This window comes from Ruditapes philippinarum, unplaced genomic scaffold, assembly GCF_026571515.1.
Source record: "Ruditapes philippinarum isolate M1 unplaced genomic scaffold, ASM2657151v2 ctg899_1_1_1_1, whole genome shotgun sequence".
In the NCBI taxonomy this organism is placed as follows: Eukaryota; Metazoa; Mollusca; class Bivalvia; order Venerida; family Veneridae; genus Ruditapes; species Ruditapes philippinarum.
Window position 1 is genome coordinate 174,480 of NW_026856839.1, and position 12,418 is coordinate 186,897.

At 31.7% G+C, this 12,418-nt stretch overlaps 1 protein-coding gene across 2 annotated transcripts in view; it reads left to right on the forward strand.

Annotated features, from left to right (window-relative positions):
• LOC132747870 (ethanolaminephosphotransferase 1-like) overlaps positions 1 to 12,246 on the forward strand; it is a 32,933-nt gene extending 20,687 nt beyond the window's left edge. For both annotated transcript variants that reach the window (XM_060737395.1, XM_060737396.1), the window contains one exon: positions 3,665 to 12,246. Coding sequence is in view for 1 of the 2 variants with exons in the window: in XM_060737396.1 (XP_060593379.1) it covers positions 3,665 to 3,730 (66 nt within the window). In the remaining variant the exon portion in view is untranslated. The remainder of the gene's footprint in view (positions 1 to 3,664) is intronic.
• Positions 12,247 to 12,418: the final 172 nt, after the last annotated feature.

Consider the following 12,418-nt stretch of genomic DNA (forward strand, 5'->3'; position numbering starts at 1 on the left):
TGATTCAGTCAACTGAAATGTGTTTAATGTTAGTCATTTTCCACAGCTTTTGTTGAGAAGTTGGAAGTTACTTGTGGGGAAGATATGTCAAGTAACTGCCTGCATGTTTGTCAATGTGAATGAAATATTGCTAAGTTTAATATTATTGCTTAGGTAAAATACTATCTTAATGTTTTACCTTAAAGGTTTAAAGATATTAGCACAGTGTACATGTACTTATATAACGATGATACCCATATAATTCCACTCCATTCAATTAAGATTATTTTTTATTATTGAATGCTTTATCAATAGACAGTATTACAATATATACCATTTCTCTTGCACCTATATAAGTACTCTGGGAAGATTTATGCATGAGTAACTTTTTTTATCTTTGACATAATAGAATTTAATTAAATAACAAGTGGCTATGCTTTTTTCCATGTTTTGGGTTTCTAATTATGATCTGTACCTCATCTTTCTAGATTTCTGTAGCACTATCTTGTGCTTAATATTTTACAATTAAGTATTCAGGTAGTTAGAAAGTGTAGTTCTTTTCACATTAAGAGTTTTGGCATTGTCACATATTGCTAATATGGATATTTTCTGCTACAATAACACATTGAGAAAATCCAATATAGCCACCAAAATCCAATATGGCCACCAAAATACAATATGATGGTCATCAAATCAGGTATTGCTACCAAAATCCAATATGACCACCGGAAAATAAAATATGACCACCCAAAAATCAAATATGGCCACCAAAATTGAAAAATCAAATATGTCTATGGCCACCAAAAATCAAATATGGCCACCAAATTTGATATGATTGCTTCCAAAATCCAATATGGCCACCAATTTATTTATGACTTCCCCTTTCTATTTTTACTCCATTTTTTGAGTTTCAAACTTTTGAACTACATAGATAGTCATTTTAGATAGAACTGATCCCCCTTCATTTATAAATATAAGGTGTAGGTTTTTCTACTGTTTCTTTTTCAAAGGACATCTTTTCTGGATTTTAAAAGCCATCAAACTAAAATTATCAATTATTTATTATTATTATTTTATAATATTTTGTAACAGAAACAAAATGCTCACATTTTGAATTCATTTCACAGTCATTTCTTTGTTATATTTTGACCAGATATTTAATAAAACATGTATGATTTTACTAAGGTAACAATGTAGGTATATATAATTAGTAATAGACCTTTCTACCTTAAACGGACTTCGTAAACGGACTTCGTAATACTGAATAAACTGGGGGATTTTCTCAAAACATATATGATAAAAAAATCAATTAAACTGTAATACATCGGTTTTTTACATGAACATGTATATGCTAGTTATAGTATTTCTCAACCATCAACACATTAAGATGGATACAATATAACCATAATTTATATAAAGACCAATAAATAAAAACAAACAAACGAACGAACATTCATTTATATACTCTATTGTAGTGATAATTTTTCAACCGATGTTTTCAAGATAAACTAGTAAGTGTTGGTACATGGTGTGTAAACAGGACTAAACGTAAATGTCATCATATGTGTAATATGAAGTAACGCTTCAGTGGGCATCGCACGAAATCTCGAGTGTTAGAATAAAAAAAAAAGAATTATACACAGGTCGCCATCTGAATTCCAATAACATATGTGTTGATAGTGTGGAAGTGACAGTATCAAGAGTATAATTTCAGATTCCCCATATTACCCATTGGTCGTAATATTTCGTGTGATGTTCCATCTATTGCACCAACTGCGGGACCGTTTATCCCAGCCCACACGTTTACTAAACCATTGAAGTATGGTTGGCCAAGTGATGTAATTCTCAAATGTTATGTAGAATGCACGTATAGATGTGCGAGTTTCAACTTGTATATACGCAAGTGATACAATTAAGGGTTGGGTAACAAGTATCCATATCACAAACAATGAAATTATATTTACTGGAAACTGTAATTTTTAAGTTTATGATATGTAACATATATATTAATGTGTCTGATGCTTGACAAGTTAGATTATAGAAATTTGTGTACATATAAATGTATAATTCTAACGCTTCGTGCAATTTCACACTGAAGTGTTTCTACATTTTATATATACTTTAGTAACAGAGATATTTATACCAATATTAATACGACGATGATGTTTTGGGGGTTGGGGTAATAGAGCTCCGCAGCTTGCAGATGGTCTACGTCAGAAAGAATAATTACAGGTTGACAACAATAACTATGAGAGAGCAGTTTAAGACCAAATTAAGCACCCAGTGCCGGCTGTTTCGAAGGTTGCAGCAGGTCAACTTAATCGATCGGCTCATCGCGGGAGTAATAGGCTCTCCCTTGTATATCAAATATGAGAAAATCAGGCTCTCTATAGGAAATCCCCCCCTTCCGAAAAAACACCAAAACTACTATGGTTATATTTTCTCAATCTTTAATAGGTTGATATGTTGAAATCGTTCCATCCCAGTTTTAGCGTACTGCTCATTTTATCTTATTTCCCCGCATTTATGTTTTGAGAAACCCCCCAAATTATTCCGTATTAAGAAGTACGTTTACGAAGTCCGTTTAAGATAGAAATGTCTATTGTGCTTCAGTGATCGGTGAATGAAATCTTATAATAAGCTGTCTTTCATGATTTAATTGTAAACTGAACACTTTAATCACATGGCATTTTTTTTCTTCTTTTTTGCAATCTTTCTGGGCATTTCTTTCTATTGGAATCTTTAAGGGATATTATTATGTCAGGCCTTACATTGTATTTTCTGCAGATGGTTCTTTTTAATAATACTTGAAGGTCAGTGACCACTTGTGTCTGAAATAACAAGAAGGGGCACTGAAAGTTTTCCTAGACAATAAAAGCTGAAAATTTGTCATATAAGCTTTACAGTGTTGCTAATTGACTTAAAAATCCATCAAATGAATTCATTTTTCACTAAAGTTTGAAATTTGTCATATAATACAGATGTTGTGAGACTGTTTTCATCCCAACTTAATTAGTCACAGAAATAAGAGAGTGTTTGCATAAAACTATTTATGACAGGCAAGAAAAAAGGAAATTTCAACAGGACTTTTTAACCAAATTTTGCCACCATGTCCAAATTATAAATATAAAGCAGAAGCTATGTCTGCCAATGAAAATTGATTTGTATATACAAATACATTTGTATTATGATGTACACAATTCATTATCTTAAATACAAATCTTTGGTATTCCTCTTTAAACTAACTATGGTACATGTGTATGTGTGGTTTTTTCTTAGTCCTCCTCTGCCTTCAGTTTAACTATGGTACAATACAATTTTAAAGTCACACGGACCTATACAATGTACCTTGCAGTCTGGCCAGCTTTTATACAGTTAGCTACATAGATTAAGCTTTTTAGTGTCAAAAACCCTTGAAACATAATTATAATAATTGAAATACCCAGATATAAAGAAGAAGTTGATAGTTTAAAGCTAGCAATAATTTGGATTTGTATAATAATGAGTCAAGCTTTTCAAATATTTGATAGGGTAATATTTATTTGAGTTACTTCCCTTGTATTGCATTTTCTTTTTTGTTTGAAAACGTTTATTATAATTTTTTGTTCATTAGACTTGTTTTCTGTAGGACTTTAACCGTTTAGATTTTATAATTAAAGAATGTTTTTGTTATCTGATTTTGTAGGTGGATGAGATGTGTGAACATTTCCAGATTAAACCATTTACTATCACCAAAAAGGCGAAGAATTGAGTCAACACGGTATTTTACTACAGCTTTCTGGCTGAACAAGCACCAAAGATTTACATTACTGTAAATGTAGTTAATTTTTGCTTAGAGTACAATTATTGTAAAATTTAGATGATATTTTCTGCCAAAAAAGGGAGATGTTGAGGTTTCGAATGATAGTAGATGGATTTTATTTTGTTTTTTAGAAAATTGAAAGGTTCAATTAAAATAAAAAATTGAGATTATTTTTAGAAAATAGAATACATCTTATGTACGAGGGTTGTTCAAAGATTACAAAGGCTGGTATTGCTATTAACCCTAAGCTTGCTAGGGGCATCTGATTTTACCAGTGTGACCAGTGCAGACCAAATTAAACCAGCAAGTCCATGCCATCTGATCATGGTTTGCGCTGTTCGTTTTTTTAGTAAGTCTGATCATGGTCTGCACTCTTCACTATTTAGACAGTCTTATCATGGTCTGCATTGTTCACTATTTAGACAGTCTTATCATGGTCTGCATTGTTCACTATTTAGACAGTCTTATCATGGTCTGCATTGTTCACTATTTAGACAGTCTTATCATGGTCTGCATTGTTCACTATTTAGACAGTCTTATCATGGTCTGCATTGTTCACTATTTAGACAGTCTGATCATGGTCTGCACTCTTCACTATTTAGACAGTCTTATCATGGTCTGCATTGTTCACTATTTAGACAGTCTTATCATGGTCTGCATTGTTCACTATTTAGACAGTCTGATCATGGTCTGCATTGTACACTATTTAGTCAGTCTGATCATGGTCAGCACTGTTCACTATTTAGTCAGTCTGATCATGGTCTGCATTGTTTGGTATCAGCACGCTTTGCTATTTAATCAGTATGTTTTTTTTAAAGATTTCCCCGGTTTTGTCAAGACTGAAAATGGACAAGTTCATTAGATTTTAAGATATTACTTGGAAACAGGTCTACTGCTCAGTGCTCATTGTCTATGGAGACAACTGCAGTGCTGGAATGCTTCATTCTCCATTTCTTTCACTTTCAACCCTTTACCTGCAGAATTTCCTAAATAAACTTTTTTTTCATCCAAAATATGTATGTTAATATTTGTAAATTTTTAAACAACCCTCATTTCATAATCTTTGTAAGAACTGGTAATAAATCGTTCATAAAAAATTAAAATTTCAGTCAGCATGTTTTATTTAATCTTTTATACATTATATCTATTTTGAGAGATTTGTGACTAGTGTAATTTAATAAATGAAATTCATATATTTTAATGAGAACTGTTTGATTTTTATATTTTCAAAAGATCTCAATAAGTGTGTTCTTTATTTATTTATTCACAAGTATAAACATTTTGTCTCAAAGTGCGGCATTCACTCTTTGAAGATTTTAACCATTTTCTTAGTCACTACTGTTACTTGTATATAAGATAAATGAATACAATTTTATTGAAGAAAAAAATGAAGAAAATGAAATGATTTTATTTCAAAATTCAAACAATTTATATGATAAAAAAATGTCTCAGAGAATCATTAACACAGATAAATATCTTCATATTTTAAAAATAGGTGTAAACCCATTTTAGGCTCGGAAGAGATTATCAGTATCAATATTATAGAACTCAGCCAGTTCTCACATTTGAAGTTTTCTGACAAGGCCTTGAAGTTTAAGACTTTGTTCTCAGGATATTCATTGGTCAGTAAGCATACAGTGACAGTTTCTGACCAATCAAATGCCTAAGATCTGAGTTTGAGCTTAAAGATTTTTCTTTCTAACTTCAAACCCAGGGCTGTTTACTTTTGTATGTTCAATTTTATTACTTTGACAGAAGAAATGGACTGTTCTAAATTTAAAACGGGCCAAGTCCAATACATAAAAGTATTTGAAGATTATTGGAGATATACCTTGCTGAACTAATTGCATCACTGGGAGGGTTCATTACAATAATTTAATAACTTGTTTTAAAGTTTTGTTATATTGAACCTTGTTATGTCTGTCTGTCTGTCTGTCTGTCTTCGTCCTGTCAATAAATGAGGGCTAAAGGGTTTAAGTCTATGATTTTTTTTGTCTATTGATCCATTGAGGATGATAGCTTTTATGAAGTTATCAATTATCGCTTTCAATAAAATTAAATTTTGTTATTTTCATTGATTTTGATTAAAGTTTTTCAAAACAAAAAAGTATGAAATTTGACAAGAAATATTGTGCTTGAATGAGATCAGATAATTTTTTATCATACTTTTTTCTTTTATATATTATTGTTCTGTATCAAGTTAACAATGGCATCTTAAGCTAACAAAGTAAAAGGTTATTTGTAAAAGCAGCTTACCTTCAAATTCAAGTTTTGCTTTTGTCATTATATTATGTCCCAGGTCAAATGTAGAAATGAAGAGATATAACATAGACATACTCACTTAAAGACAGAAATGACCTAAAACATTTAAAAATATTCAGAAATTGCCCTTGTTTGTTAGTAGATATAGAAATATGCTAAAAACAATTAGTTAATTATATGATATTTTGCATAATTCAGTTTCAAACTATTAAATTTTGTTTATTCATCCATTTAAGATCAGTATAGAACCGGGTAATTATGTTGTGCTTTTTGTTTAAAAACCATATTGGCCATATGTAAATACCTCAGTACACCAAAACCTAAATGTTGTGAAGTTGTTATGTACTTGTGTGTCATACTTGAAATTTATTTATGAACTCATAAAGCCTATATGTTTGTATATTGTTATTTCTTGTGTGTGAAAATTATAGCTAAGATTCAATTCTTCATAATTGATTTAATGAATTGATATAGTGATATGCTTTAAAATTCTGAATGATATTTTTTGCTTGATTATTATTATTTTTTTTTTTTTTTTTCAATATTGAATAACAATACAAAATAAAAAAAGCAACAGTTTTTTTTTGTGTGTGTGGATTTTGTTTCAAAATAAACGTTTAATCTAATTTTAGATAATTGGTAATATATCCATTTTTTATTCTCAATGTTCATTCTTAAGTATTAAGATTTAAACGAAATTATATGATTTACTGGTAATATTTAATAGCAACATAACTATCATAAATAAATGCATGATCTCTGGGAAATGTATTTAGAATATCTGGACTTTGATTATAGTCAGTTTGATATTTTTAGATCAGTTTTTATGCCCCCACAATGTGGGAGCATATAGCGTTGCACTTGTCCGTCAGTCCGTCCCGAAATCTTGTGAACGCAACTCTTCTTAAACCGGATGGCAGATTTTGCTTAAACTTACAGGAATGAACAACCTTAATGTGTAGATGGCAGTAAAGGAAGGAATTTTCGCTGCGACCAAATTTAACAGAATTATGGGCCTTTGTTGATTTTTTCACTAGATACTATGTAGAAATTTTGTGAACGCAACTCCTCTTGAACCGGATGGCAGATTTTGCTTAAACTTACAGGGATGAACAACCTTAATGTGTAGATGGTAGTAAAGGAAGGAATTTTTGCTGTGACCAAATTTAATAGAATTATGGCCCTTTATTGATTTTTTCTTTATATACTATGTAGAAATTTTGTGAACGCAACTCCTCTTAAACCGGATGGCAGATTTTGCTTAAACTTACAGGGATGAACATCCTTAAGGTGTAGATGGTAGTAAAGGAAGGAATTTTTGCTGCGACCAAATTTCAAAGAATTATGGCCCTTTGTTGATTTTTTCACTACAATGTATATACTATGTAGAAATTTTGTGAATGCAACTCCTCTTTAACCGGATGGCAGATTTTGCTAAAACTTACAGGGATGAACAACCTTAAGGTGTAGATGGTAGTAAAGGAAGGAATTTTTGCTGCGACCAAATTTTATAGAATTATGGCCCTTTGTTGATTTTTTCATTATATACTATGTAGAAATTTTGTGAACGTAACTCCTCTTAAACCGGATGGCAGATTTTGCTTAAACTTCCAGGGATTTACAACCTTAATGTGTAGATGGTAGTAAAGGAAGGGATTTTTGCTGCCACCAAATTTAACAGAATTATGGCCCTTTGTTGATTTTTAGTTTTCAACTTGTGGCACATGTAGTCCAAAAAATATTTGACCTAGAGTCATAAGATTGACAGAACAGTGGCGTGTGGGGGCATCTGTGTCCTATGGACACATTTCTAGTTATTTATCAATTAAAAAAATTGAAAAAATTGTTACAGCATATTTATATAAAGAGAACATTAACAGTATCTATCTTCCATCAATGTCAAACCCCTCGCAAGGACGTAGACATGTCATATATCAGAGATTGGTTCAAATCTGGTTTTATCTCCATAGTTCAAATGAATGACAATCGTTCATACAATGTATTCTGCCATATACTACATAATTATATCTACATATTATTTTCAATTGCGGTCAAAGTTGTTGGCATTAATAGTAATACTTAATTATACCCCCCAAAACGAAGTTTGGGGGGGTATATAGGAGTCACCCGGTGGTCGGTCGGGCGGTCGGTCGGTCGGTCCAGACGTCCGTTGCATTTTCCTTGTCCGGAGCATAACTTGAAAACTAATGGTTGGAATTCAATATAACTACATACAATGGTCAAGCACATTGAGAGGAAATGCAGTGCACAAGAACCATAACTCTATCTTGACTAATTACAGAGTTATTGCCCTTTGTTACTTTTCCTTGTCCGGGGCATAACTTGAAAACTACTGGTTGGAATTCAAAACAACTTCATACAATTGTCAAACACAATAAGGGGAAGTGCAGTGCACAAGAACCATAACTCTATCAAAAGTAATTACAGAGTTATTGCCCTTTGTTGCTTTTCCATTGCTTTTTTTTTGTCTGTTGCATTTTCCTTGTCCGGAGCATAACTTGAAGACTTATGGTTGGAATTCAATATAACTACATACAATGGTCAAGCACATTGAGAGGAAGTGCAGTGCGTAAGAAACATAACTCTATCTTGACTAATTACAGAGTTATTGCCCTTTGTTGCTTTTCCATTGCCTTCTTTTTTTGTCCGGACCATAACTTGAAGACTAATGGTTGGAATTCAATATAACTACATACAATGGTCAAGCACATTGAGAGGAAGTGCAGTGCATAAGAACCATAACTCTATCTAAAGTAATTACAGAGTTATTGCCCTTTATTACTTTCCATTGCTTTCTTTTGTCCGGACCATAACTTGAAGACTAATTGTTAGAATTTATTAAAGCTTCATACAAATGGTCCAGCACATTGAGAGAAAGTGCAGTGCACAAGAACCATAACTCCATTTTGACTTATTACAGAGTTACTGCCCTTTGTTTCTTTTCCTTGTCCAGAGCATGACTTTAAAAACTACTGGTTGGAATTCAAAACAACTTCATACAATGGTCAAGCACAATAAGGGGAAGTGCAGTGCACAAGAACCATAATTCTATCTAAAGTAATTACAGAGTTATTGCCCTTTGTTACTTTTTCATTGCTTTCTTTTGTGCGGACCATAACTGGAAAACTTATTGTTGGAATTCATTAAAACTTCATACAATGGTCAGCACATTGAGAGGAAGTGCAGTGCATAAGAACTATAACTCCATCTTGACTAATTACAGAGTTACAGCCCTTTGTTACTTTTCCTTGTCCAGAGCATGACTTGAAAACTACTGGTTCGAATTCAAAACAACTTCATTCAATGGTCAAGCACAATAAGGGGAAGTGCAGTGCACAAGAACCATAACTTCATCTTGACTAATTACAGAGTTATTGCCCTTTGTTACTTTTCCTTGTCCAGAGCATAACTTGAAAACTACTTTTTGGAATTCAGTACAACTTCATACAGTTGTCAAGGACCTTCAAAGGAAGTGCAGTGCACAAGAGCCATAACTCCATTTGACAAAATACAGAGTTACTGCCCTTTGATACTTTTCCTTGTCCGGAGCATAAGTTAAAACGTACTGGTTGGAATCCAAAACAACTTCATACAATGGTCAAGCACAATAAGAGGAAGTGCAGTGCACAAGAACTATAACTCTATCTTCAGTATTTATAGAGTTATTGCCCTTTTTTCTTTTTCTTTGTCTTTCTGGACTTATTACAGAGTAATTCAATTAAACTTCATCAATGGCCAACCACATTGAAAGGAAATGCAACATACATGAACCACAATTATCTTTAATTGCCCACAACCATAACTCTATGTTTTAATTCTTTTACAAGGTATTCTGTTACTAGTAACATCCTCATTTCCGAAGCAGACTTGTGGGGGTATTAATCACATTTAGTGATAGTTCTAGTTAAAGTTTTGAAACAGTTTGAAAACCAGTCTGTAAATGAAAGCTTACAATTTGTCATTTTCAAATTTTACCATTTGAATAAGCCAATCAGATGGCAGTATTTGAGACTGGTTTACAATAAAATGATTTATAACGTTATAGTTATGTTGATACTGGTAATGTTTTTAAAATTTAAAAATTATTACATTTAGACTGAGATAATAGCATCTTTGGAAACGGTTTTGTATTTTTATTTGTATATTTTATTATATAGAAATCCTATCTTCTTATTGCAGCTAGCTCAGTTATTTCAGTTTTTTATGACTGAAATTGTTATGTATTGCTGGAGAAATAGTTATAAAAAGGGCTTGTAAAGATTCATCTTCATTTCACTCTGTCAAGAAAATTTCCCATGATCACTACTATGATGCAAAATATATCGGGAAATTGTTCAACTTTAGTACTTTTAACAAAAAAGTTGAATAATTAATTGAAGTGTAAATTCTAGAAAACTGTTATGTCATCCACGATTTACAAATTTTAGAAAATTAATATTATTGCACTTAATCATAATAATGAGTCTTCCTTGCTGAGTGGTGAAATTTGTGAAATTCATTTTACTTGCCTCTGGCAACTTGTTTTGAATATTAGAGATTCAATTTATGATACCTCTTAGTCACAGTGATGCTGTGAAGATCATGATATTGTATGATTTTTTTCAGGTTTTAATGGTGGATGCTTGAGTGTCCCTTTTTGCATTATTTCGGGCACATTTAAAATAAGCGGTCCACCAGTGAAGAACTTAGCGAATGAGAAACATATGATTGTGTTTTTTTTGTTATTGAGATTGATGAGTTTCACTGTGCCATAAAATTGATATTGAGACATACAATTTATGACACCAATTTGAACTATACCATTATGACACCAGATTGAACTATGCCATTTTTGACACAAGATTGAACCGTGTCATTTCTGACACCAGATCATGATTGAACTTTGTCATTTATGGCACCAATTTGAACTATGCCATTTATTACACCAGATTGATCTATGACACCAGATTGAACTCTGCCACCAGTTGAACTATGCCATTTATGACACCAAATTGAAACTGCCATTTATGACACCAATTACATTAATGAGACAAATGATTAAATTGTTAAGAAATCAAGGATGTATTTATTTAAGGTTTCTCATACTGGCCATTGTTGGAAAAATAGGGATATTAATTGTTGAGATAACCACACAAATTATTACCACACAAATTAATATAGAATGTACTGATTGTGATTTTGAAATTCATAATTTGATGATTATTGTATATATATAATTATTATGTTAATTGTAGATAATTTGTTCTGATACTTCAGTATTGTACCTTGTTGATAATTTATTGTACATGTATTATTATAGTAACTTACCTGTTACAGTTTAAACAGCTTTTTCTATGTTTTGAATGTGTTACCATTGTGTGGCAGTGAGATATGGAATGATGTTAGTTTGATATATAAAATAGGGGAATGGCCTAAGGTGTGAAAATGCGTATGCAAGAAGCTACAATGAATCTGATAAGGCGTCAAAACGTGTATATTTTAGTTAAATGGTTGATATGTAATCTTCATTTGTTTTACATATTTACTTTTCCAAGTCATGTAGGATCATACTACATGTATAAGTTAAGAGTGATATCGTGGGGTATGTGGCAAAACAGTTGTAACTGGTATGACATAAAAAAGAGGTTACATCCGTTTCACAACATTCCATATACATTTATTTACTATTATTAAATAATAGAAAAAAATGACATCAGGTTTTATACTGTCTCTAGCATTTTTAAAAAGTGTGTGGTAAAATGTGGGCTTTTAAGTTATACATAATAGGGAATTTTAAGAGGTTTGAAGCATATCATATAATGACAGACACAGCATGTCCACATAATGTTGTTTTGGGAAAGAAAGAAAGGTTTTATAATTTATCATAACATCTGGTTTGAGGTCTTGCGTGCATAACATGTAGAAACTCTATCGATGTGATACCGGACTTAATTAGAGACAATTGCTGGTAATTTTATGCCTAAAATTATGAAAAATCTACTTAAATCTGTTCTACATTATCTTGAAAACAGCTATCAGTAGTAAGCACAGGGATTAGCATATCATACGACATTGAATTATGGCACTGTTAAATTGTTCACTGTTTCGTATTATGTTGGTTGCTTGAGTATTTTGTTTGACTGTTAAAAGTCATTACATTTGTAGCATTGTAATTTAATTTATTAAAGTATTTAGATATATCACTTAAATACCTTTGTTGTTCTTTGTTTTAATGGTGCTAAAAATATACATATAACCAAAAAGCAGAAGCCTTTTGCTTAAATGCTGCTGTACTGTGATTAAGTTAGGCAGGTGACTTTCAGATCGTTTCAATGTCAATCGAGAGGACTTCACCAGATTGTTAATTAAGTTAGG